The sequence below is a fragment of the Melanostigma gelatinosum genome (assembly GCF_949748355.1).
Source record: "Melanostigma gelatinosum genome assembly, chromosome: 7".
Taxonomy (NCBI): Eukaryota; Metazoa; Chordata; class Actinopteri; order Perciformes; family Zoarcidae; genus Melanostigma; species Melanostigma gelatinosum.
Window position 1 is genome coordinate 3,666,311 of NC_136640.1, and position 27,604 is coordinate 3,693,914.

Here is a 27,604-nt window from a genome sequence, read left to right on the forward strand (position 1 = left end):
CTTTGGCAGTTCAGCTGCGTGGCCGTACAAATTCTAAAGACAAGTGGAAGCGATTGCCTTGTGGGCCGGCCCACTGTTTGACTTCCTCAGCAGGAGCAAAAAGTGGTGGATTTCCAGTGGGAGAGCAACATAAAACAGGCTAAAATAACATGGGGGGGGGCTGGGAGAAAGCAGTGGGCTCAAATAGTTTTCCCTTTTTCTTTGATCATCTGTCTAGCTCCCTCTCCAGTGTCTTCCATTCAGGCCAAGGACATCACAAGACACACCATCTCCCTGGCCTGGCAGCCGCCGGACAGAGCCAACGGGGTCATCCTGGAGTACGAGGTCAAGTACTATGAGAAGGTGAGGGGTCCCATGGGAGGTGTAGTTCCTGCTGATGAAAGGATCTCCAAAGTAGTCTGTAAGAAAGCCAAGTCTGACTGTCCCCTCTTTTTTCTGCCTCAACAATCTTTTATCCTCAGGACCAAAATGAAAGAAGCTACAGAATCATCAAAACCTCGTCGAGGAACACCGACATCAAGGGCCTCACCCCGCTGACCTCCTACGTCTTCCATGTGCGAGCGCGCACGGCGGCCGGCTACGGGGAATTCAGCGGCCCGTTTGAGTTCATGACCAACTCCGGTGAGTTCAGGGACGCCGGCGCTCCTCGGCCGCGGAGCCCGAGATGCTCGATGCCAGCTCTGTCGCGCCTGTTTCTGCAAAGTCCTACAATGATAGCATCTTTTACGAGTTTGTCTCTGTCATTACAGAGTCGTTCATCAAAATAGCTGCCGTCTATAAAAGATAAATGATATTGTGCCCCGGCACCTGACCGGCAACTTGAGTAGCTTCTATTATTCAGGTTGCAATGAGTCTCAGCGGATGCGCCAGCCAGGGGTTCAAACGATATGAGTTTTTGAATAATGACATTTCTGACAGTTTTAGTTAGAAGCTGCTGATTGCTACTCTTTGCTTCTCATTAGAGGCTTTAAATGTTATAATTTTAAAGCAAAACATTTTCTCCCCAGATACATTTTTACAAGTTTCTGTGCAAAGTTTAGGGACAAAACTCTTCTGAAGGGCGATTATGACGTAGAGGGTTACAGAGATGCACTGTAAGTCCAGGTGTCCCCTTTGTGATGCAGATAGAGACACAGCGCATGATAATGACACGGTCAACATCCTCATGGGCCGGCATTGTCTCAGCGGAAAAGGAAGGGAGACACGGGGAGGAAGTGTGGGGGGGGTCGATGACAAACAGAGTGTACACAGGCGCTTTCATGTGCGGCGACTTGGTTGAGCGCAGTGATATTGACTTTGCTCTTTGTCTCTTTCCAACCGTCCCTCCTTTCTCTCCCCCCACCCTCCTTTTTTGTCCTCCCATCTTTTCTCCCTTTTTCCTCAGTTCCAGCTCCCGTTATCGGCGATGGGGCCAACTCCACGGTGTTACTGGTGTCAGTGGTGGGCAGCGTGGTCCTCCTCATCATCCTCATCAGCGCTTTCGTCATCAGCCGAAGGTGAGCGTCACCCGTCTGTCCCGCTCCTGCTTCCTGTCTGTCCCTCTTTCCTCCTGGATGAGGGATGTCTTGCTTAGCGCCGGGGAAACGTAGCTGTCGTGAGATGGACGTTGCTCGAAAAACACACACACGTACGCCAAAACACACACACACACACACACACACACAGACTGAGCTAGACAGCCAGTGCGACTCGCTCACGGTGGATGAGTGATGACTTGCCACACCGGAGACGTGATTGACAGCTCCGACAGCTGAAGAGATGCAATCAGCGACCCCCTCGCTCCCTGTCCTCTGGATCCGTCCCCGCTGCCATCCCTCTATCTCTCTGCTGGTGGCTGTAATCCCGACCGCCAGTTATTTTCTCCCGCTGCGCCCTGCTGCCCGCCGTGAAGAGAAAGAGAGAGAGAGAGAGAGAGAGAGAGAGAGAGAGGAAGAGGGAGAGAGCGGGGAAAAAAGATGAGATAAGCGGGCAATGAAAAGTAGGGGGATAGAATACAGACAGAGTGAGACAGAGAGGCATCAGGTGGATTTGCAGTGACCCAATCTCAGGGTGTTAACCAGCGAGCAGGACAAAGCACCGTCACACAGATGGGATTACATGCAGATGGGTCTGCCTCACCTCAGGGTGTTAACCACACTGTGTGTGTGTGTGTGTGTGTGTGTGTGTGTGTGTGCGTGTGTGTGTGTTTATGCACGTCCTTATGTGAAAAAGTATTCTTTTCATGCGTGTGGTGGCACTGGGGGAGGGGAGGGGGAGCGTTAATGGTTTGTGTGTTGATTCCCGTGTGTGTGCGTGTGTGTGTGTGTGTGTGTGCACCTTTTTATGGGCTTTCGTTGATCCCTTTATGTGTGTGAGTGTGCCTCTTCATATGGAAAGCAAATCATCGTTTGCATGTGTGTATTGGTGTTGAGAATGATGGGGAGTGAAGGGGGATGTTGATTGTGTGAGTGTGTGTGTGTGTGAGTGTGTGTGTGTGTGTGTGTCCTCTCTTTTCCATGTGATTGCCTCTCTCCCCGGCCAAGCAGGTGGTTGTCTCAGCCTTTTTTATATGCATGTGACGGCCACTGTCATTGTGCTGCCGCGGCCATCCTGTGATTGTGGGGAGGGACTGTAATCACGCAGCCCGTTTACCATCATTACACAACCATAGAGGAGAACAATGTCTCGCACATCTGGCCATTTCCGCCACTGACCCGACACATCAATATAAGCACAGGTGTCAGGCTGCCGGAGGGATTCGGGGGGATTTAAGTGCATCTCTTCCAGGATTGATCTGCTGCTGTAAGCTCAGTGCCCTTCAGGAACCTTCAGTGTAATATTTTATCTCAAAGGGGACGCATCATGTTGGTTTTCAGGGTCATACTTACGTATTTTGGGTTGCTACTAGAACACGTTCACATGCTTTAATGTTCAAAAAACACATTATTTTTCTCACACTGTCTGTCTGAATGTGCTCGCATGCACCCTTTGTCTGAAACGCTCCGTTTTAGTGCCTGTCTCTTTAAGCATCCCTCCCGAAAAAAGCCCAGTCTCTGATTGATTGGCTTGCGAGAAAAATATGGCGCACCTTTGCAAACGTAGTTCTCAAGCCGCAGGTGGAGCTACTCGGATGACCTCGCATGTGACAAAGAGAGACAAATTCTATTGGCTCGTAGAATCACATGTCCCCTTTAAAAGAACCGTGAAACATTTTGAGTGTAAGAAAAAAAAAAATACATTTCACTTTTTGTACTCAAACAGATGAGATAACATGTTGATTAGTGAACTATTCCCTTCAAGCTCTTTATCCCCTCATCTAAGAGCGATTACTAAGAGCCACAACCTCTAAAAATGATGTTCGGTTTTTGTCCCTGTAATGAGATCCCTTCAATGAATAATTAACATCAAACAAGAATGTTAATGTCCGAACAGTAATCAGTGATTGTGTCGCCTCTTCACGTAATTAAATTGACGTGTAGTGGGTTCGGAGTCTTAGTTTGAGTTTTAAATCGGGTTTCCGAAATTGACAGTTGTTTGTTGTTGTTATAATTTGTTATTTTTACATACAATGCTTTGCCTTTTCTGTCGTTGTTTTTTTTTTCACACATTATCCCCGACATTTGAGACTTGATGTGCTGTTGTCACTGCGACTGACCGTCCCGCTGTCTTTGCCCCCAGAAGGAGTAAGTACAGCAAGGCCAAGCAGGACTCTGACGAAGAGAAGCACTTGCATCAAGGTAACTCACAGTTAACAATCCACCCACACACTCTATCATTTAAAGAAACATTAGCGCTGGCAGGTGTGTTCATGTGCATGCACTCTAAACCGCAAATGAAGCCCATAAAATGAGCTAGTGGGCGGGGGAGGGGGGGAGAAACTATTTTGAAGTTAATGTACTTGCATCCTAACATGCTCCAAACACCTCATTATCAAGTCATCAGCGCTGTTGTTGTTTGCGTCCCAAAAAAAAATCAAGTTAATGAGCTCCATCTTGATCGGAGTCAGCCGTAGTGACATGGAAAGCAATGGAGTCAGAGTGTGAAGCGAGGTATGGGGAGAAGAAAGGAGGAGGAGGAGGAGGAGGAGGAGGAGGGCCCACAGAGGAAGGCGCGTAGCCTGCAGCGCGATGGAAATAAAGAACAGATGGAGCGTTCTTTCAGGAATAAATTAACCTTCATTTTGTCTTCTTCTTCCTTTCATTCCCAAACGTCTTTCCTCAGGAGTGAGGATATACGTTGACCCCTTCACCTACGAGGACCCCAACCAAGCTGTCCGTGAGTTCGCCAAAGAGATCGACGCCTCCTGCATCAAGATCGAGAAAGTCATCGGCATCGGTGAGGGGCCACGCTTCGTTCATATACTCCATCGCATGAGCCATTCATAAGACCTTTTTATACCAATGATTATGAATGCAGTGTTCCGGGGAGCCTTTGCAGTCAGGCATATTATAGCACACTTTGGATAAAAGCATTCACCTAATGGCCTAATAGTGCAGTTAGTATTCGTTTTCATGCAAAGTTCTGTCGCCGGCACATCATTCTCGGCGACTCGTGTCTGTGCGTGCTCTCATGCCCCTCTTGTTCTCTCAGACAATGACATTTGGTCTGCCTCTAAGAGAGCAAAGAAATAGGTAAATAAAAATATGTCGTCTGTTCTCTTACTGTGGCCAGAGGAAAGTCATCCAATGACAAAATAATAAAGAGAAAGAATCAATACCCATTTCCCCTTCGCTCTCTCTCTCCCTGCTCCAGTGGGTGAGGGGAGGAGGGGAGTGAGGGATTAGAGACCCTGATCAATGTTAAAATTGGACCCCTTCTAACCTGCACACACACACACACACGCTCCCTCCTCGGTGTGATTTATAATCCGTGCGCTGTTGTATCGTCGCGCTTGGTTACACTTTTTCTGAACCCCAGCGCGTGTGTTTTCAGGGGAGTTCGGCGAGGTCTGCAGCGGCCGTCTGAAGATGCCGGGCAAGAGGGAGATCTGCGTGGCCATCAAGACGCTGAAGGCCGGCTACACCGACAAGCAGAGGCGGGACTTCCTGTCCGAGGCCAGCATCATGGGCCAGTTCGACCACCCCAACATCATTCACCTGGAGGGTGTGGTGACCAAATGTATGTCGTGCATGTTACTGCGTTTACTTTTCAATGGGTGCGGGATGAGAACTCTTCCATTTCCGAAAGACGGAAAGAACACATTTTGCCGCATAATTCTTTCCCTATTTGAGAAACCTGAAGCTATTTTGGGGAAAGGAGATTGCAATGATGCCATTTACAGACACAACGACTTCGATGTTATAACGACACAGACAGGACATTCATTCCTGCTGTCCGCCTTTCTCCCTTCAAATAAACGCAACAATAAATCACCACTAAGTACGTCTGCGGGTTTGGGTGACTTTGGAAAAAGGGCGAGTGCTGGGACAAACCAATCTTTACCAGCCAAAAGGTGTGTTTGTACGGCGCTTGTGTGCTTTAATGCGGGCATACCTGCAGCATCTGAAGACCGAAGTGAGACCTGCATTCGCAGATGTATATATATATATATATATATATATATATATATACATATATATATATATATATATATATATATATATATATATATATATATATATATATATATATATATATATACGTGTTTGTACGCACACCCCATCCGGGGTATCCCCAGGTGGGCTTTGTCCAGATGGAAGGGGGGGGGGATGGGGGGGTCCAGCATTGGTGGGGGGGGGGGGGGGGGGGTGTAGTTGAGGCAGTTGGGAGGGGGGGTCTAATGGGTTCAGGAACAGACCCTGTAGCGCGGCACCAGGCTCATTAATCATGATGTCAGCTGTAAATGTGTTTGGGGTTAGGGAGTGATACCCTATCCCTCCTCTATCTGCTGCTGCATGGCCACAAAGCACCGGCCAAATCTCCCTCCCTCTGCCCTTGGCACTCTCTCCTCTCCGTCTCTCCACTCCCCCCCCCCCACCTTCAACACCTTCCCCCGGTGCTTTCTGTTATGGCCGGAGGTGTTCGCGTCTATATGCGTGTGTGCGTGTTCGAAGGTCTTGTCAGCACATGTCGGCGTCCCTCCACCTTTGATTGCACGCATGTGTGCGTGAGCGTTGCCACAGCTGATGATGAGCCAGCCTCGGCTGCGTCGTGACACAACAACAGCCCTGTCTGTGCTAGAGAACGCCGTCTCTGCCACTGTTCTACACACTGTAGTGGGGAAATATGTCACAGTGTCATGTGAAGTTTTAACAGTGGTTTCAGTAGAAGATTTGAATTTCTTTTATATCAGGTGTCTTGTTATCTGTTATCTTGAACACCGTTTCTTTGTTGGTAAGCCGGAGACACAGAGAGGCCTTGACTAACAGACATCCTTTGTCTGAAATACTTTGTGACGCACTATCTGAAGTTGTAAAGGCGTGAACCTTTGCATGCATATATGATGTTGAACATTGCATTTCGTCAAAGGTTTCACGCAGTCTACTGTGTTGCTGTGCTTTCTTCCCTCTTGCGCAAGAGAATGAACGGAAAAAGACAACTTTGAATCTTCTGATGACTTCATTATTAATTTGAGAACACAAACTCCCTCCTCCTCCCGATTAACCTGGGAATTTCCCACCACAACACACACGCAGAAAGATGCACGCATACACACTTTCAGCCCGGCCGGAGCGGAACGTAAACAGCAGCATGGGCAGAATTACATATCACCTATAACACCGGGGGGGGGGGGGGGGGGGGGGTGACCTCACAGACCTAGAGTGAGGAAGACAAAGGTGGACAGATGGACAGGAGGAAGGGGAAAGAAACCGGAGACAAGAAGCGGACGGGGAAGGTACAAAATGGAGAAGGCTGGTTGAGAGCTGATGGATTAGAGGAAAGACGGAGAACAGCGGTAGAACCGAACCGGAGGCTGAAAGAGAGCGAGACGGGAGCCGACGGGGAGCCGAAGCAGGAAGACCAACGTGATACCACCTCCATGCACTCTCACTTTTGAGGAACTTGACGGAAGGCAAATTAGTCCTTTACACTTCAGTGTGTCACGGAATCGATTAAAAATCCATTATTTGAATTGCACTCCCCCCTCTCCATTACAATCACGTTAAAAGGAATTCTCAAGCTGGCCTCAGTTTGCTGGCATGTCCAACGTAGACAATTAAGCCTCATTAATAATGGAGCGACTCCAAATAGACGGCGAAATACATAAATGTGCAAAAGAAATCTCCCTCACTGAGGACCGCTGGCTGCAGTCCACCGTCTTGAAGCCTGTACGGATTTAAAGTTTCTGTCACGCAAGTGTGTAATTAAAGTCCAGCCAGCGTTAAGAGCTCGAAATCAGACGGGATTTGTTCAACAGCTGATTTACATAAACTAAAACTAATTAAAAAATAGAAAAAGATTTAAAAAGCCAGATCTTTGTTCGCAGCAAACGCCACGGCCTCCGAAGAGCCCCCCCCCCCCCCCTATAATGTCCCTCTGTTGCGTTTGTCCCCTTCCCCTGTTTTGTTGGCAGGTGATAATCGGCCCACTGGCCCCAGAGTTCATTGCCAAAGCCGGCAGGCCGTATTCAGTAAACAAGGAATTAGCATGCAAATGGGAAGGGAGGACGAGGGCGGGGCTGGGAAGGCGAGAGTTTAAGGTCGCAGGTCAGACGCTCCTCAGACTTGATTGGGGAGCTGTCAATCACCGGCAGCCCCGGGGCAGAGGCGAGCAACAAAGGGAACAAAGATGGCTGACAAAGAAGGCCCCCCCCCCCGACCCCCCCCTGCTCTCACCCAACTTTAACTCCACTTCCTCTTTTTTTTCGGGTATCGCCGGAGCGCCCCGTAATTAATGGAGTGCCAATCACGCGGCGGGTAAGGCGGTGACTGACGGCCTCTCGGCGTGGCGAGCAGGCCTGCTGTGGAGCGGAGGAACTTCACCTTCGAGACCTCGGCTGCCAAAATAACGCTCGGCTGGCTCTCCACCGCTTTTAGGCATTCTGCTGGAGATTTGCACACAACCTCCCCGCGAGGCATTTCGGTCGAAGTCAGCACTTTCTCTTCAACGCAACGGGCTTTTAAGTCCACCTTAAACTGTGCCACTGTGAAATGGGACTCAAAGAGCAGTTGTGCTGTTCCGGGAGGAATTCATGGCAGCACTTTTCAGCATGTGTTGTTGCCATGGCTGGTTAGGCACCAGCTTGCTGCCATTTTGGGACAAAAACAAGCCTCCCTTCCTTTCCTTTTTCTCTCTCTCTCTCTCTCTCTCTCTCGCTCTCTCTCCTCATGACCGCTACCCCCCCCCCCCCCTCATCCTAAGAGACAAAGACAGACAGAGACCCACCAGGGAATGTCCACCCTCCCCGCCGCCTGCCCATGCTCAGATAAAGACGCAGACGCTTCCCCGAGAGAGACAGAGAGGGGAGGACAGAGGGATGAGGTGAAAAAGGCCAGAGAGGAGTGGCAGGGGGGGGGGGGGGGTGAGAGAGTGAGGGAGGTGAAGAGAAAGCAACGGAGAAGAGCTAGCGGGAGAGTGACAGATGTGTGGAAAGTTGGCAGAGGAGAAAAAGGGCAAAGGGACAGTGAGTGACATACATAGCGAGTCAGAGGGATTCTGGGTGAGTGACCGTGATGAGACTTTGGATAAAGCGTCCAACGGCAGTTCATATTTGCATGAACACAAGATGCTGTGTGTGTGTGTGTGTGTGTGTGTGTGTTGTGTTCCAGTGGCGATGCCTTTGCATGTGCAGGGGGAAAGTAAGTGGGACGTCAGGGCAACCGTAACACTGAGCTAATTAAATCACTGCGGGACAGAGATGGATGGCCTAACACACACTCACACACTCACATTCCCTCGAGAACCCCCCCCCCCCCCCCCCCCCGCTGCGTCAGGCTGTGATGTGCATCGTTTACCTCTATAATCATCTGCCTCTCTCTCTCTCTCTCTCTCTCCTTAGGTAAGCCAGTGATGATTATCACAGAGTACATGGAAAACGGATCGCTGGATGCATTCCTGAGGGTCAGTCATGCGTTTCTGTCTGCGAACATGCGTGTGTGTGTGTGTGTGTGCGTGTGTGTGTGCGCGTGTGTGTGTGTGTGCGTGTGTGTGAGCATGCGATACGAGCGTAGCGTGCCGATCCCATCTTATCTCTGACATGTCATCCCCCCCCTCCTCCCTGAAATTACAAGCGTTCGGTCACAAACAGTCGCTCTAATCTTTATCCCCTCCTTGATCGACTTACTGTTCTTTTTTTTCCCGACAAGGAGGTTGGCGCAGGTTTGATTTCCAGGGTTCACTACACTTTGGGCTTTAGATGATGCTGCTGCTGCTTTACCCAGTGAAGATCAAACAGACTAAAATAAAAAAGGAACACTCAGTAGTTGGCATGAATGATTATACACAGATAGCAACTTGTTGCTCAATAGTAGTTGAGCATAAATAAGGACAATTTTATATTAAAGGGGAACACTCATATACCATCTTTTTATTGACAGCCGATGAATGCTCAGGTGTTTTTTTTACGAATACAACTTGATACAGTTTGTGTATGTCTATAAACAGTCAATAGATAATGAATAGCACATTATAAGGATTTGTTTGTGTGTTGTCATGTTAAACTGCGTTATCAAGCAAGATGAGCTATAACTAGTGGAGAACACATTTAAAAACACTTGAACATTTATGAAACAGAACGATCGAAGCTGTGATGTAAGTGTAGAAATGTCCCTATATTTCCTTACAACGACATTATAGTGTTGAACAGTTATAAACCATTTATTAACACTGAGACAGTGAACAAAAATCATGACTGCCACAGGTGAAATGTTCCGAATCATTTAAGATGCCAGTGAAATCATTTGAGACACAATGTTTAGACCTTTGTTTCCCCTTCTCGTTCCTGCAGAAGAACGACGGTCGCTTCACGGTGATCCAGCTGGTCGGCATCCTGCGGGGAATCGCCTCGGGCATGAAGTACCTGTCGGACATGAGCTACGTTCACCGCGACCTGGCGGCGCGCAACATCCTGGTCAACAGCAACCTGGTGTGCAAGGTGTCCGACTTCGGCATGTCCCGAGTGCTGGAGGACGACCCCGAGGCTGCGTACACCACCAGGGTGAGTGTGTGTGTGTGTGTGTGTGTGTGTGTGGACCGACTCAGCCGGTCCTCCCGCGTGTCACCTTGTCGGCTTTCATTAATCGGCACAATCTTCCAATTACAGGGGGGGAAGATCCCCATCCGCTGGACGGCCCCGGAGGCCATCGCTTACAGGAAGTTCACCTCGGCCAGCGACGTGTGGAGCTACGGCATCGTCATGTGGGAGGTGATGTCATACGGCGAGCGACCGTACTGGGACATGAGTAACCAAGACGTAAGTCTGGAGAAATGGAAATCAAATGCAGGCAAACATAAATAATACACAGCTTGAATTAGGTTGGAATATTGGAGCGTGAGCAATAGTTCCCAGTCGCGTGTGCACTGTCATACATTTTAGAAAAGACACGACATCATTTTTAACCTGGTTGTGTAATCGAATTACCGTCAGGGGTGATACAACAACACCAGCAGTGTATTCCCCTTTCCCATTCACACGATGAATTCACAATTCTAGTGGCACTAATGATGATAAAGAATTGAATTCATGCACGAACAAATGTCTTGCAAATGTCTCGTAAGTAAGGTGATAAAAATGTAAGCTGTGAGTAAAAATGCCGACGCTGTAATCGAGGTTGTTTTTTTTAACAAACAAACTCGGAGGCAAAGTGACTTACAGCAGCATTGATCTCCTGCTTAGGTGATCAAGGCCATTGATGAGGGCTACCGGCTGCCCCCGCCCATGGACTGCCCCGTGGCGCTCCACCAGCTCATGCTGGACTGCTGGCAGAGAGAGAGGGCCGACCGGCCAAAGTTCGGACAGATCGTCAACATGCTGGACAAGCTGATCCGCAACCCCAACACCCTGAAGAGGACTGGGGGAGAGACCGCTGTCAGGTGAGAGCGGGAGACTCGTTTCATCCAGATCTGGTCCACGGAACACACCATGAACAGTTTTCATTGGGGAACTACTTCTTACTGAAGAAATGGTCCCTGAAACACGGTTTCCTGCCAATAGAAAACCACTCCAGTCATGTCTTTAGGAATTGGGATCATTTTAGAGATGGGTGACATTATTCAGGAATATCACCATCATACAAGTCTATTTCACATGTTCTTTGCACGACTGAACGACTACAAACTAAGCAAAAAACAACTCTTCCAAAACAGAAAATTGGCTCTGAATAAACTCTCTTTAGAAGAATAGAAAAGTTGTGGAATTTCCCACAACGCAGCAGCAACCCGCGAATATGTTAAAAAGATAATGTGCATTAAAAAACCAATTGCCAATTTACCGCACAGTGCATTGCGTACGCAACATTCTACAACACACACACACACACACACACACACACACAAACGCATTACGATGTTACGCCGAGTTAAAAACAAGTAAAATGTGTGTGTGTGAAAAGGGATCCTCATGCATCATCTTTTCCAGTAGAGATGACTTCTTAACGAGTCTGACATCCTGTTCTCACACTTCTCCTCAACATCCTAACGACAAAGAGAGACAGGGTGAGTGTGTGTGAGTCAGCAGAGCCCCGTGGAAATGTTTCACGGCCGACGGCGCTGCTGCGACACTCAATAGTCAGGAGATGTGAATAAAGAGGGAGGTCATTCTGCTGATTGTGTGGAGGAACTCCGCTGTGCCCCCGAGGGTCATGTGTTTTCTTTAAAATGAGGATTAACTAACTGTGGCGGTCACGCCCAGGGAGGAACCACGTTTGGCTTGGCTCGGTTTCTGGTAGGACCCACAAAACAGGGACACATAGCAAGAGCCGAACCCCCGACAGACCCGCTGAGTCCGTCGAGGACGGAAAAGCTGGAGAGAAATGTAGCGTGGAGCATTTTTATGGCTTGTGGGTATGGCTCGCTTGATATCGGCGCGCCGCTCTGATGCTACAGCGTCGTCGTCCGGATGAGGATAATTCCTGGAACGTTGTCTCTGCCGTTGTCATGAATCAGTGGCTTTCCAGACGTTGCAAGAAAGTGGATCAAAAGCACTTAACAGGGAACTTTTATTGTCTATTTGCACCACCAGGCCTAACACCACCCTGCTGGAGCCGGGGAGCCCCGAGGCGACCTCGGCCGTGGGCACGGTGGAGGACTGGCTGCAGGCCATCGGCATGGAGAGATACAGCGACAACTTCACCGCCGCCGGCTACACCACTCCAGAGGCCGTGGTCCACATGACACAAGAGTGAGTATGGAGGGCAGAGTGTGCCAAAGAAGGAGGTGCACGGCCGGTCAAACACAGCAAAACACTGTTGCTACAGTGAGGGAATCATTTTAAGGAACTGGGACATTGTGCCTCTCTAGTTAACATGAGTTATTCCAGCACTGAGGGAGGAATTACAAGAACATTTTACTTTTGAAGAATTTTGAAATAAATTGAAGAAGATAAGATAAAATAATCCTATATTAGTCCCACAGCGGGGACATTTGCATATGTAATGATAATAATAACAATATATTTTATTTGTATAGCGCTTTAAAAGGTACTCAAAAGGTACTTTACATGGTAAAAACAGAAACAATACAAACAAGGCAATATGGATTATTATACAGCAGTTATACTGTCGGGCCAGTTTCCACCGGAAGGCTGTGAAATTCATCAGGTGGATCAGTGTTTGTTATTGTTGTTCCCCGTCCTAAAAAGGCCCTCTCCCCCCCCCCCCTATCCTTTTGCAGGGACATGGCTCGTATCGGCATCACCTTGGCGGCGCACCAGAACAAGATCCTGACCAGCGTCCAGGGAATGCTGTCCCAAATGCAACAGATGCAAGGCAGAATGGTTCCCGTCTGAGCGGTTTCAACCAAGAAAAAGAGGAAAAGGAAGCAAAGCGACTTCGTTTCTTATGAAAAAATAAAAAATAAACAAACAAAAAAGATTAAATATTAAAAAAAAGAGACAAACTATGAAGAAGTAGTTTACCTCATCCATGCACTTTAAATTGGATCTAAAAAGATGTTGATGAAGAAGAAAAAAAAGTGTTGAAAATGGCACTTTTTTTTTTTTTTTTTTACAAATCAGACGTTACCTTCCCCGCGTGTCTTTTGTTTTCTTGTTTTGGAGAATGGGACGTTTCTGTCGGCAGCATTTTTGAATAGATGGAATGGACGGCTGGAAAAGTGCTTCCGAGAGGCCAAATCTGGAGTGCCTTTAATGGTCTGGAAGGAGAAGCGAGGGGGGTGGGGGGGTGAATCGTACCTTTCGTCCTCCTCCTTGTTTCTGGAACTTTCTTTCTGGAATAATCCGCGGAGCAGATTTTTTTGATTTCCTGTGACTGTGTTTATTGTACGTTTATTGAATATGTTTCTGTGGGACTCGCAGGCCGCCATTGTTCTCTCTCTCTCTCTCTCAGCTGGATCTGTTTGATATCTCACGGACAAAATGGAGGATCCCGGGCCGCCGCACGTAAACAGTGAATCTCTGAGAGGTTGAGGGTTGAATTCCGAGGGGGGGGGGGGGACAGCGGTGCAGGGGAGGGGCTTAGTCTGAGCAGCTTTTCTTGTGTTTTTTTTGCTCTGTTCTGGCCTTGTTTTTCTGCCAGGACGCTGTATTTTGTTGCCCTCAGGACGTTGCTAAGAATGTCTTTGATCTTCCAGAGGAGCCTTCCCACTCCCCTATCTTCTCAAAAAAAAGCCCCCCTAAACCTCAGATAAACACACGATTTGGATTCTTCCATTCATCTCCCCATCTGAATCAAATCCCCAGGACCCACCGACTCTTCCTCACCACTTTCGATGGACAGCTGTTTGGACCAGTTGAGTTGGCTTTCCTAACTGGACGTGAGGATGAAGGAATGTGTTGGCGGGATTCTTATTTGGACGGACTGATTGTCAGTACGGATGCAGAATGAATCAGAATCATCAGCGTCGTCATCTCTGAGAAAAGAACACACAGAGGAATACTCAACCCGGCATCCAGGTGAGGATCAATGCTGCTTTATTTGTTTCTTACTTAGACTCTCCACGTAACATAAAACAAACACACTGGTTAAACCTCCCTTAATTATTGCAAGCAGCAGCCACAGAGTGCCTGAAAGATTCATCTCATCACCGGCCCCTCAGCTCCACAAACTGTGTTAATTAACAAGTGGGCCGCGCCACCTCAGGCCGCCAGAGCAGATCAATAGCCACTGGTCTGTGATCAGTCTGCGGGCCTGATGCTGTTGGCATGTTAATGAGAAGAATTAGTCAGCCGAGCAGAGCCCGCCAGAGCTCAGGGAACAGGAGAAGGTGCTTTCTTTCTTTCTTTCTTTCTTTCTGTCGAGCAAACACGCGTTCAATGTTCTCATGCAGCAGGAAGGTTTCAGGAGTCACGCTCTCATTTTCATTCATATCGGGTGTTGTTCTCTGTTGACGTGGCCAGGTTTCCATTTTGGGATTTTTCTGAGGAAAAGATGATGATTACTCGCTCACAGGTTATCAGCACGGCGTTGGCTCAGGAAGCAAGCTGGAGACTGATCTCACCCACTTACACAATTGCTTTTATTTATGTGACGGCATTGATTTACGTGTTTTATTTAATACAGCTAGTCGCCACTTAATTCGATTCTGTAAACCTAGCTGAAAGAAGACAACAGCCCTGCAATAAATCAATCTCAATCATGTTCAGTTTCTATTGTTTATAGATGTTGGAACTACATGTTGAGTTCATTTTGGTAGCTGTAGTTTGTGATGGTGTTGAAAAGCGCTGCGACTCACAATTAACCTAATTAATCTTCCTTATTCATTATGGTCTCGATTAATGGTTCTGTCTGTAAAATGTGAAGAATCCCTTCTTTATAATTTCACAGAGCGATGGCGGTGTTCCTAAATACTAAACAGCTCATTTTATCTGACGATCCCGAAACCAGACACGATCAAGTATCTGTCATATATGATGACAGAAAGCATAAAGTCAGCACATTTCAGAAGCTAAAACCTGCAAACGTTATCATAAATAATAATAATGAATTCACTAACAGTTTCAGCTCGACTGGTGAATTGTTTCATTATACGGAGAGCTTCTAATATTTTATACTCAAAAGTATCAAAGCAGTATTTCAGCGTTTGCTTTGTGCACAGATGCAACAACAACATCATCAGGCTTTTAAACATGAAACAACAGTGAGACACGAAGAGCCAATGAGCTGTGATGCGTCACATTCCTGCAGGAGGGATGTTGAAAGCTTTATTTCAGTTGGCAGCACAAGAGAGCACGGTGCGGTCTCACTGGCCGTTGAATCCACACACAGTGCTCATCTCGTACACAAGCGGGTTAAACATTGGTGCGTGCCAATAAGTCAAGGGCATGTTTCAGATATTATGTACACACAGCAGCATGTGGCGCGCACAAGTTAATACATCGTTGCCACAAAATCCATATTTCCCCCCCCGCGGGGCGGCCGCACGCGCTCTCCCTGGATGCTCCGGCTTCTGGCACCGGACTTTGTTTCGCAGATGAGTCGAATGTTCCATCGGGTCTGGAGCCGGAGAGCCGTAGTGTTGGTCAGGACTGGATGCCAAGTAGAAATTGTTTATATTCAAAACCGCCATGACTGATGCAGCCTCTCCCTCTCTCTCTCTTCCTCCCCCTTTTTTTTTCTCTCCCCAGCTGCCGCTCTCCATCACAAACGGGATCCCGCTCTGGCTTCGCCGCGACCAGAATTCTTCCTCTTTGTCTTCCTCCTCCCGCTCCCCCCCCCTCCCACTCCTTTGCGTCTCCTTCCGACGCCGAAGGTGAAAACAAACAGAAATCACATCCTCAAGCATCTGGGACGTCGTCGCACCGCCACAAACACGCCACTCTTGACAAACCACGCTCTCGTGGCCGTCCACGCAATCTGCTGCAATTACTATGAATGATTTTGACAGCTTGAAAAAAAAAAAAAAAAAGAGACAATAAGAAGAATGTAATATAATCGAGAAGCCCTGCTCCAGCGGATAATGTACTTTTATTTTGAAAGTTACATTTTATTTTATTGTTTTTTATTTTTTATTTGTTTGCATGTAAAGTAACAAACGTTTGATTTGAGCGTGCGAATGTGATGACACGGGTGTGTGTGTGTGTGTGTGTGTGCGTGTGTGTGTGTGTGTGTGTGTGTGTGTGTGTGCGTGTGTGTGTGCGTGTGTGTGGGGTCGCGGTATGAGTGACAACGTCTTTGAAGTACTATCAGTAATTGTGTTGGTTTTCATGCCACTGTCGAGGAAGAGAAGATAACAGACGTATTGTTTTTGACATGAAAAAGATGTTGTTTTTTTTGTTGCTTTTTTGTCGTTGTGTGTTGCTCCCGTCGTGCGAACTACTTACTCAGCAACAGCATTTATCACACAGCTTTGTTGGAATGCAGCTCATTCGCGAGCGGACACGCGGGAGACAAAGAGTGTCGAGTGTGACCAAAAGCCTCCCGTCCATGGAAACACTCCGAACTCCAGACGAGAGTGTTGGACTCTCCGAAGCTCACGACAAGTCGGGGAAGAAATGTCGGAAGCGGCTCTCTTCTCTCTCTGTGAGGAAATGAGGGCAGTTTAAAACGAAGCACCTGTACACAACAAAGGATCCGAGAAGTGAGGACAAGGTGTCTAAGAAGGGAAATCTGTTGGGTTACTTTTTATTTGTTTTTCCAGAGCACATCATACAGCTACAGGTTCAACCCAATGGACTATATTCCTTTTTTCATTCCTTTATCTCTTCAAACTATACTTATGCGAATGTTTCTGAACTCGTAAGTGACGCTTGATAGAATACAACAACACCTCCGTCCTTAATACAGCTCTACAGCTCTTTTCCCTTTTTATGGTTTCGGCAACGCGTCGTTCTTTTTGGGTTTTTATCTGTCGTGAAGAAAAAGGACCTGTTTGGAAATATGCAAGACTTGTTGGGAAGGAGAAGGAAACCAGAATGTACTGTAAAATACTTTTTTCCTTTACTTAAATGTTGGACGATTTGAAAAAACGAAAAATGAAAAAAAAAAATAACAAAACGCAAGAGTTGATGTTTGTCATTGTATGCCTTCCGATGCCATATGATCGAGACATGTAGATCTAACATTCTCTCAACCTTTTTTTGTATCATTTTTTTTGACATGATCATGTTTTTTTGGCCTTGTTTGTTTTATTTAGTTTTTTGTTGTCAAGGAGCTCTAGGTACATGTAACTTATGTCATTTATTTATGTCCTTTTATATCTAGTTTGTAAAATAATAGCCTAAAGTGAAGAAAATAAAAGGGTGCCAAAGTGCATTCTTAATAAAGTAGAAACCATGATGATCTCCCTGCCTCTCATTCACACACACACACACACACACAGCTGATTACCTAACTCTCGTGCATTGATTACTGCGTTGTATGATTGCACATAATGGAGCGGTTATGTAACAGAAGGAAGAGGCCGAGGTAGCGCATCAAGCAGCTTCTTGGCCTCCTTTTTGCCTTTCTAATTCTCACTGTCGCTCACTTTATCCTAAACACACACACACACACACAAAATCATAAAATGGGTAGTGTGTATCGTCCGCAGCACATATCATGACTCTGGACTCCAAGACTGCTGGCCCTGGAGCGGCGGCGAGCGCCGGTCACTTGCTGTGTTTGTGTGTGTGTTTAATCAGAACAACATCTGCTTCCTGCTCTCACTTCCAGCAGCGATAAACCACTGATTGTCCTGAGTCTTTGATAAGGGCCCAGGAGGGAGAGGGAGAGGTGGTGTTGGGGGGGTAGATTTAGAAACGTTGAGCCAAACAGCGTTTTGCACGTTTCCTGAGAAATCACCAGCACAAGGCATGCATACATTAAAGGCTCTGCAGTTTGCAGTGGGAGGTGTTCATTTCAAAGGGAAAGTGTGCCTCCTTCGCAGATTGTTGGCAAACTAAGAGGGGCAAAATTAGAAAAAGATTTGCGAAGCCCAGTTTGATGAATTTGCCCTAAACTGAGAACCTTTTTTGATTTTTGACAACTCGCCATGGTGCTTGAACGCTCAAAAGAAATGCATTCGTAAAACATGCATGTATGGACGAGGGTTATTTGACCTTAAACATCCAATTCTTTTTCAAGATATTCCACTCAGGATCACAGAGTAATAAAGTTATTGTTATAAAGTCAGGTGATCACAAATGTCGTTAGGATTCATCATCTGGGGACGCTGCTAACGTGGGTAAAAAGAAGAAGAGGGATGGATTGTTGCTGAAAGAAACAGACGGCGGGGAGAGCAAGACAAAGAAAAGTGCTAAATGCAGCAAGAAAAAGTGAAGAGGAAGAAACCCAGACGGGGGGGAGTCTGAGAGCGCAGGTCACACGGGAAGTAAAAGCTGGCCGCCTGCTACACTTGGCCAACCAAAGTAAGCGGAGTCATGTTGAAAGTTCAGATACTGGCCACGAATCGGCTGGAATGTTGCCTCTCTCTTAACAAAATCAGCACAATTCAACACCTCAGTGGCAGTGAAGCTTCTCCTTTAACTTTATTCTCGGGGAGATGGCCCAAGAAAATGGGCTCCAAAATTCCGGCACTTGATCCTTCTCACGGGTCAAAATACCCCACAGATGCGGGGGAAAAAATGACCATCCAGTGTTTGGATAATTGCTTAGTTTATCTAGGACTGTTGTGAAGCTTCAGACTCACCAACAATTCCACAATACAAGTTTGTAATGTGGCTCATGCTCGCCTTGTATTGAAGGTATGACTTCTATATTGGACAATTCGGCACTTAAACTTCAGTGCTAACATTCAGGGTCAATGCTGGAAGGGGTGTTTCCTTTTCAACCCAGTCGCCAGGAAAATAAATTAAATAATGCATCTGATTACATTTCCAGGTTGTAGCTGGAGTGGACAACTGTGTAGTTTGGGTAAATACAAGTATCTGATTGGACATCGTTGGTTCAGGATCAGGGCCGAAATAGCTTGATTGTATTCCCAACCATAGTTTATTTGTCATTGCCACAATCTTTCCCCAGCCCCAAACATTCCATATTTCCAAACTTAGGGATTTGTGGGCTCTTTAGAAGAACGATAACACTTGTCTCCATCAAGCCTCAATTCAGTGAAGCAGCTCACACTGGCAGCCACATAAAGAGGCTTAAATGAAGACCGAGTCAAGAGACAACAATCCTACCGCTTCTGATCCCCCCGGCACACACACACACTGCTAGAAGCCTCAATGCTTTTGTCAACCAATCTAATTAAGAAACCTTCAGGTGAAATGCCATCCCTTCAAACTAGCTTAACCCCCGCCGCCACATACTGTCACCGCAACCCATTTCATTGGGTCACTGTGTTTCATAATTCAATTTCATGATTCGAAGGATAGAACCCCTCCTGGCCCGTCCTCTAAGCCAATCACAATGGGGCGCCAACCCTCACACTGACATTATGATTACTCTGTCCTTTGTGTTGTCATTCTTGAGTACGTCCTTAAATCCACACAATATGATAATCCATAATCCAAACGCTTCAATCTTAATCCCCAGATGCTCTCAACCAAAGTCGAGAGTTTTCTTTTCTTAGCTCTCCAGGTTATTGGCTGGCAGTTTTGTTGTGGTGAAGGACGGTTTAAGAGGAAAACTGAGTGCCGTTGTGAGGTATAAGGGAAATATTTGACGGGGAAAAAAAGACAAAAGCTGGGGAAAGAAAAACCACGAGAGCTGAAAGCTTCAGTGGGAAAATAGCTCAAAGGCTGAGCGTATTGATCGAGAGGCTTCCAGCACAGAGCTGACCTTGCGTCTGGTCTACCAAGTACTTTTCATGGACAACACAAATGCTGTGATACACATAAAGGGCCTATAAAATGCCAATGTCGGAAACAAAATGGGAGCAAATTCTGGCAGCATGACAGAATGTGTCTTAATTTAGCTGTTTGAAAGCTCTCTGTTCCCAGCAAACGCAGCTCTGGTTCAGCAAACACCAGAGGCAGAAACTATCGCAGCCAAACACCCGACAACATGAAAAAACACTTACGGGAGAAGCACCCTCTCTTGGTTACAACCCGGCCCGAAGGCAACTTTTTTTCTCCCCCCCCAAAGAGTCTCATGTGAGTGATGGAAACGAACGGGAGACGAATCAGAATCAGAGAACAAAACAAACAGAAATAGAGCTCTGAGCTGGCGAAGAAAGAGAGGACAGGGAGAGGAGAGCGAGTCGAGATTGATGGCTGGCAACTTCAGAGACAAAGCTGATGGCATGTTTCAGTCGAGATTTTTAAGTAATTGGCAGCAGATCTGAGAGCATTTACTCAAGGATGCTTGAAAGTCAAACAAATACGCACCAAACAGATGTCTATACGAGCGTCTTCAGTGAAGACTTTTCAAAGAGAGCAGTGGAACAAACAGCAGCGAAGACGTCTCCCTAGATTGTTTTGGTCGGGAATTCTAAATCTCCCGTCTTTCAAAGCTTTTCTACCCACTCTAGCGTCGTGTCTCTTTGGATGGAAAACTAGGCCTGATGGTTGGTGTGTCCATCCCTTTTTGTGCTGATGTCACTATGTGAACATCTTTGAGGTGGATTGCTATGAGACTTGGTAAAGACTCTCCTGTGCCACCAGCAAATTGGACATTTTGTTTGTGAGCGAAATGTCTTGACAATTACGGGATGGTCTGTGACATTGATTTTCCGCATGAGATGAATCCTACTCACCTTTCCTCTCTTGTCTCTCCACTTGGTGTCTTCATGTACACTACTCTTCTCTTCACCCTGTTTGTTTTCTTTCAATTTCGCACCTGCCGTAAAATAGAAATGTATCAACACGCGCACTCGCTCGCTGTGAATTCTCTGCACAATGAGTGGATCTAATCACGGTTGGACCTTCCACAGACTTTGTACCCGGGAACTTGCAGGTAAAGCATGTTGATGTCCAGTCCTAATGATTCGGACATTTGCGTTTATCACACACAGCTCCACAGGATGACGTCTAGATCATTTCATAGTGAGAGGGCCTTTATGAAAAGTCTTCTTCTGTTATGGCTGGGAGTCTAAACTGGCAGTTGGACATGGAGGGATGATGAAGGGGTTTCGGGGGGGATCTCAATGAAGTGACTGAGAGTTTTTTTCGGTTTATGAACTCAGTATTCAGCACCTTATAAAACATGCTTTTTTCAAACATGTCATGGCCCTCAACATCTGTCTAAAGGACGAAATAGAAAGACATTTACGGCAAAGCTAAACCATGTGCTGGTTGAACACGCAAGCTGCTTTTCTTGAAAAAACTAAATCCTTTGTTCGGCAGTGACGATTGCGGCAAACCTAAATTGGTATGTTCCACTCAAGGCTTAAGTCACCAAACCAACAAGAAGAAGAGCCTTTAAGTAAGCAGCCCTTTGCATCTCTCCCCACCTGCTTTGTGTGGGAAACCGTCCCTCTCCAGGAGCGTAATCTACAGTGATTGTTGGTCTGTTGGGAGAACGTGGAGCTTCATCGGCCCCACCAGACTAATCTCACCTCCGGGCCAAAGGGTGCCGGCGGGTGGCCTGTTCCCAAATGAAGGCGCAGGGAGGTCACCTACTTGACCACTCAATCGCTTCTTATCCAGATCCACCAGCAAGACTGCTGGCCCCACCTGATAGGCTGACCTTTGACCTCACTCTACACACCAGAGCCGAATCCACACACACACACAAACATGTTAATCTCCAGAGCAAACCACTCTCCCTATGCCACCGGGCCTCGTGGTCTTGGTCCCCTCTGCTCACGAACTGGAGGGTTTAGGAGTGAAAGTGCGAGTGGGTGATGAAGCAAGATGAAGGTTAATCAAGTCCACCCCCACCCTCCTCTTCCTCCTCCCCTTCTGTGTCTGTTCGGCGGCCTGATGAAGGTCCAGCCGGCTATCAGCTCAAGCAGAAACCTGGTTATCACAGTGAAATGCAATGTTCAAGAATCCCCTTGATAACTGCCTGATGGACTGAGATAGACGGACGGCTACGTACATATATAGAAAGACAGAAGGAGGAAAAGAAACCTGGAGATGAGAGGAGACGTTGGGACACAGCCAGGTGATTCACTTCAAACTCTTTGCAAGAACCCCAAAACCCCTTTTTTGTCCACATTTTATTCAAAAAGTTGGGATCAAAAAAAGAGGGAAAGAAAGAAAAGGCACCCCGTGACACAGCGGCCATCCATCATCTGCTGGTTTGAGCCCAGCAGTGAGAAGAAGGAGCAATAGATTAAAGGAGACAGAGAGCTCGGGAACGCCGTGGAGAAAGTATGGGCTCGGGGATTTTCTCCGTTCAGCGCAGCGTCGCCTCTGGACCGTTGACAGCAATGAGATTCCTATCACAGCTCACATGTGGGCTGCAACACATGAAAGCCTCCACACGCACACACAAACATGTGGACACGTACACGCACACACACCGTCCACAAGGTCTTAATCCTCGCTTTTCAGCAGGCTGGAGAATGGAATTAAAATAGCACCCATGCCAGGGGATCACGGTACAGCGCTCTGTGATAAGATCATGAATAGAGACGTACAGTATGGAACAGCCCACCTCCTCTGTGTGCAACATTTCCTTCAAGGGATACATGTGCGTCTGTGTGATACAAGATAACGCGGTCTTGTGTTTCGCTTTTAAAAAAAAGAATGACAACTACTACAATACTGCGTAAAAATGATATTACTACTTTGTCTGGTTTTAATCAAACAAGATACATGTAACACACTTAATACAATATGTACAATACATAAAATAAGTAACTATCATAGATAAATGACGACAAAAGACAGGTTCAATTTAAAAAATGGTGTAAAACATAAACTAAATATATTATGCATAAAACTGAAGCGTGACACATAATAAAAACACTAAAAAGTGAGAACTTACAGCTATAGTGGTCCTGATTACTACCACTACTCCTACTGCTACAAAGGACCTTATTTTTTCGGGCCAGCAGTGCACCGGCCATCTGTGTGCGGCGCTCCGTGCACAGGTGTGGAGAGAGGAACAGACAGGTGGGAGTTTCCTTCAAATGAAGCAGCACAAAGTGAGCCGTTGGTCCTGTTCTTTCTTTGACTTTGGGCTGATAACAGCCGTCTCAGAAGCGCTGAGTCGGGCGTAACGTCAATACTGCTGCCAAACACTCTTGTTGACAAGAGCCAACAAGATACTTGGAGCAAATGTGCAGCAACAATATGTTCAAAACCTTAGTTTAACACCTCCCGGCCAGCAGATGTGTTTAAACCTGCATGGAAAAGTCATTTGGAGCCCCATGGTAACGTCCGTGTTCATCGGCCTCTTGGCTTGGTTAGGATTCGGCAACAGGACACATATTCAAAGCGCAGTGCCTTTTCTTACAGACGTTCACTATTATGTTATACTCACTATTGTTATGAGATTATATCATTGAATGCACACTGTACAGTGATGGTACACGTACAGTATTTGTACATTAGCAGTGCACATCTACAATGAATTGTAAATGTGGCTGGAATTTTATAGCAGATGTTAAAAGCGGGTTAAAAAGGTTTGTGTTCTCCATTGTTTTTAAGTTCATATTAAGCACCTAAAGCACTTTAATCGCCTGTGTATGACATGTACTTAATACTAAATAGCTTGTTACACATGTTGTATGTATACATGTTAATTCGAGGCCATATTCTTCTCTCGTCATATGATGTGTGTTGGCTTTGGAATGAGTGCTCGCCCCTCACGCATAAAGAAAAGCGGGAGCAGTCTTGGTTGAATCATGAGCAAGAAAGCCAATCTTTTCATGGAGCTTTTTAATGTGAGTACCAGATTATTTTGTGCTTCTGCAATCCAAAAACATGCGTGTTACATAAACGAGGGTCTAAATAACTCATATTTACAATATGTCTGCCGTAGCTCTGTGACGGACTGCTGACCTCTCGCGGGTGTTTCCATCCCTGCTGCACGATGCATGCTGGGATTGGCTCCGGCTCCTAAGTGATTCTAAATAAGCACAAGACATGATTGGAAATTAATGACTTAAGAAATTGGCCTTTCCCGCCACGTTCCTCAGCATTTCCTGCCGATTAGAAATCAACAAAAGCTACAGAAGCAGCGATCACACAGAGTGATATAATTCGCTGTGTAGCGGGAGTTTGTTTTTCTGAAAAAAACAACATCAACAATGCTCAGCATGCATTCTTTGGACAGTGAAGATGGAGTACTTCATAAAGCTGTGTAATAAGCGGGGCTGGTATTTGCCTGCATATTTATTCGCGGCCCTTTCATCCAGCCTCGCTCAGCTTGCCTCCTTACATGCTATTTAAGACATCGTTCAATCTCTGAACTGCAGCACCAACCCACACACACACACACACACACACACACACACACCGCCACAGCCCGGGCTCCTCAACCCCCCTCGGAGTGAGGGATTCTGGGGCTGGGCCGGGGTTCCTCACCCATACACGACCCCATCGACTGAGCTGCTCTCCGCTGGCTAAATGATGGATACTCGCCTTGGCTAACTAGACTCCTGAGTCCAAAAACAAGTAAGGGCTGACTGGCCAGTCGGCTGCAGCGTGTGTGCATCTGTGTGTGTGTGTGTGTGTGTGTGCATGTATAATCAGCCCGGAGACCAAGTAAAAATACGTGAGCAGGAATGAGGCGGAGTGTGTTTGTGTATGTTTGTGAGAAAATGTGCTCGCGGGTATAAAAGTTGAAACCAGCAAGCCCTTTTGAGTAGTTCAGGTCCACACACATTTGGGGGAGTGTGTGTTTGAAGGCACAGCGCAGCGGGACTTTTCCAGGATCACGTTTGCCCTCAAATCCCGACAGTGCACGTACATTACACAAGTTCTATGGGGTGGGGAAATGTGTGTTTCTTTTCGTTTTAGCGTATAAATTCGACCGGTTGACTTCAGTTGAGTGGGACCGCACAGCATGCAGTGGTGGAGTCAGTGCTTGGTCGTAATGAGGTTACAGTTAGGCTAATTGAATGAAGTGCTTGGTGCTTTGGTTCACCGGTAACGCCTTTTGAACCCTTGACGCTGATGGTACAGTCCATTAAGTAGCTTTAAAGGGCCAACAGCCAACATGGCATAGGTCACGCAACAAGTACAAAGAAAGAGCTTAACCTGCAAATAGAAGGTAATGAAATACGACTATTCACCGAAGATTTAAAGTTCGATTATCAGAAGGGAATCCTTTATCTTCAGCTCTGTATTTGCTCTTTGTTAACCCTGAAGCTCTATTAATAGCTATTATTGCCGTATCTCTGCCGTCATTACCGGATGGGCGTATCTAGTGAACTTATGGATAGACGATCACCATGGAAACATGCTTCTCATTAATTGGCAATTAAACTGGGTCAAGTTACCGGTTTGTTACAAATCATGGAGGTCCAATGACTTAAATTCCCTTCTCGTCCAACGGCCGCTCTTTGTCTCTTAGGTGCTTGAGATATTTCTAAAAGGAGGAGTCAATAATAATAACTATAAAAACAACTTTATTTATACAGCACCTTCAAACACAGAGTTCAGAACGGTTAGAGAGAAACTACAGTGGCACGTTTAAAGCTATAATGTGTTGTTATGATGTTCCTGGTAAGTTCATAATGTTTCTGTTTGAAAAACCTCGTAGCATGAGCTTCTGGTGATTTTCAGTTTTTCACTTCACTTCAAGGATGACGTGGTTCAAGAGCAGTCTATGACCCTAAAGCTGATGAAACACACACACACACACACACACACACACACAAACGCAACAAGTAAAAAAACAATGTTGGATACACTCGACTCAAACAAACTGGTTTTTCTGTAGTTGTTAAAAACTTGACATTTGAAGGTTTTTTCATCCAGGAACACACGCAATTACATCGATCAATGAGCATTTTTTACTTCACCTTCCCCACCAACAAAGCTCTCCGCCCTACAACCTCAGCTTATTCTCCCTCTCTCTCTCTGGTCTAGAGGGTCTGCAGGGGCAACTCAGTCCCTGAAACAGTGGAGATTAACGCTAAGAAAGTGTGTGGAATTCAGTTCACTTAAAAATAGACCTCTGGCTTCTCTCTCAGCATTTTTAGTCGAGGGACACAGCAGCCCCGTGGTTTAAGTACTGTATAGTAACAGTTAAACTCAAACCATTATATTGTTATTATATTTTTGCTGTATTTCTTGATTAATTGATTCATTATTTCATCACTTTTGTCCCAGAGCCAGGGGGTTTTCTTCAGGTTGCTTTTTCTCTGTCCGACCAACAGTCCAAAACTCCTCATATTGGAGAAGCTGGAAACAATGACTCATGGCCAACATGTCAGACAGCCATGTTCCCCACAGGATGGACTGTAATAACCGGGTGATCCTTTCACTTTTCATGTGACAAGCATCATGTCAAAATTTGTCTCTCTCCAATATTGTTGTGTAGCCAAACACCTGCACAAGGAATGCCTTTCCCATTAGCCCTCAGCTGTATTTTGTATATAGTGCTACTTAGCAAATGTAAGCATGCTAATACGCTAAGCTAAGATGGTGCGCATGGTGAGGACAGTACTCGTTAAACATTGACATTTTAGCATCATCACTGTGACGGTTAGCATTTAGCCTAAATCCGTCGATTAAGTCATCAGTTTATCCGGTAATTCTTTCTGCAATAACATTATCATCATCACTCATTTTGAGTATTAAATATTATAATTATAAAATATTTAAATTTTTTTTTACATCAAAATCTGCCTGATAAGAAATTCTAATAATGACAACAGGTCACGTGTTGATTAATTGGACAGCAAATGTATTTTTAAGTTTCCGGTAGCATCCATGACATCATCAATGGTTGTTATGTATCACTTGTCACCATGACTGAGTGTTAAAATGGTCTAATCCAGAGACATATACAGTATGTAGACCACCACATCACGATGGTCACATTTCACTCCTCACATTCTCATTGACGTGAAAGTTAAGACTTAAAGCACATAATGACACTTTCCCCATGCCAGCCGTTAAACGTGACGTCAGCAGGAGGGGCGTGGTTGGCGGCAGAGGTCGTTACCTCCAAGCCAAACTCTCCCAGCCATCCGAGGGAAATCAAACAGGCGGCCTGACAGACAATCCTCCAATTTATTTGGCTCACAGCGTGCTACCGGCGGAAGGCGAAGCTGAAATGGAAACTCAGTAACTGACCTTTAATGTAATACGGCGCCGATGGCTCACCAAAGAAAGCCTCTGGAGTAGGGGCCGCTGTGTGAGTGTGTGTGTGTGTGTGTGTGTGTGTGTGTGTGTGTGTGTGTGTGTGATGAGTTATGACCAGCTCTCATGTCGGCATTTGGGAAGTTGAGAGCCAAAGCCAGGTGGATTAGGACAACTCGCCTCTGTGAGAATGCTCAAAATGGGTTTCAGGAAGTAGGAGTGTGTGTGTGTGTGTGTGTGTGTGTGTGTGTGTGTAAGAGAACAGAAATACACGACAGAAGCAGAGGCATAAAAAACGCCGCCTTAAAACAAAAGAAAGCAAAATAAAGAAGGCAAACCACTGGCACTGCACGGGAAATAAAACATGTACAAAATAAAATACTGAGAAGAACCAACCCAGAAAAGCTAAACAGCGGCATTTATTATTTATTTATTTATTATTTATTAATGTAAAAGACTGTCTATAATTTATTTAATCTTTGCTGG

The 27,604-nt window shown here is 46.2% G+C and overlaps 1 protein-coding gene across 3 annotated transcripts in view; it reads left to right on the plus strand.

Annotated features, from left to right (window-relative positions):
• Positions 1–17,314, plus strand: part of LOC306780024 (ephrin type-A receptor 4) — a 52,145-nt gene extending 34,831 nt beyond the window's left edge. The window contains exons 6-18 of one of the 3 annotated variants that reach the window (XM_079272189.1): positions 218–342; positions 462–621; positions 1,385–1,496; positions 3,658–3,716; positions 4,201–4,314; positions 4,912–5,097; positions 8,918–8,979; positions 9,866–10,075; positions 10,181–10,330; positions 10,754–10,950; positions 12,098–12,256; positions 12,748–13,987; positions 15,659–17,314. In XM_079272189.1, the coding sequence (XP_079128315.1) occupies positions 218–342; positions 462–621; positions 1,385–1,496; positions 3,658–3,716; positions 4,201–4,314; positions 4,912–5,097; positions 8,918–8,979; positions 9,866–10,075; positions 10,181–10,330; positions 10,754–10,950; positions 12,098–12,256; positions 12,748–12,862 (1,649 nt within the window). In that variant the 3' untranslated portion in view covers positions 12,863–13,987; positions 15,659–17,314. The remainder of the gene's footprint in view (positions 1–217; positions 343–461; positions 622–1,384; positions 1,497–3,657; positions 3,717–4,200; positions 4,315–4,911; positions 5,098–8,917; positions 8,980–9,865; positions 10,076–10,180; positions 10,331–10,753; positions 10,951–12,097; positions 12,257–12,747; positions 13,988–15,658) is intronic. The other 2 variants (XM_079272190.1, XM_079272191.1) reach the window with 2 other exon arrangements.
• The last annotated feature ends 10,290 nt before the right edge of the window (positions 17,315–27,604 follow it).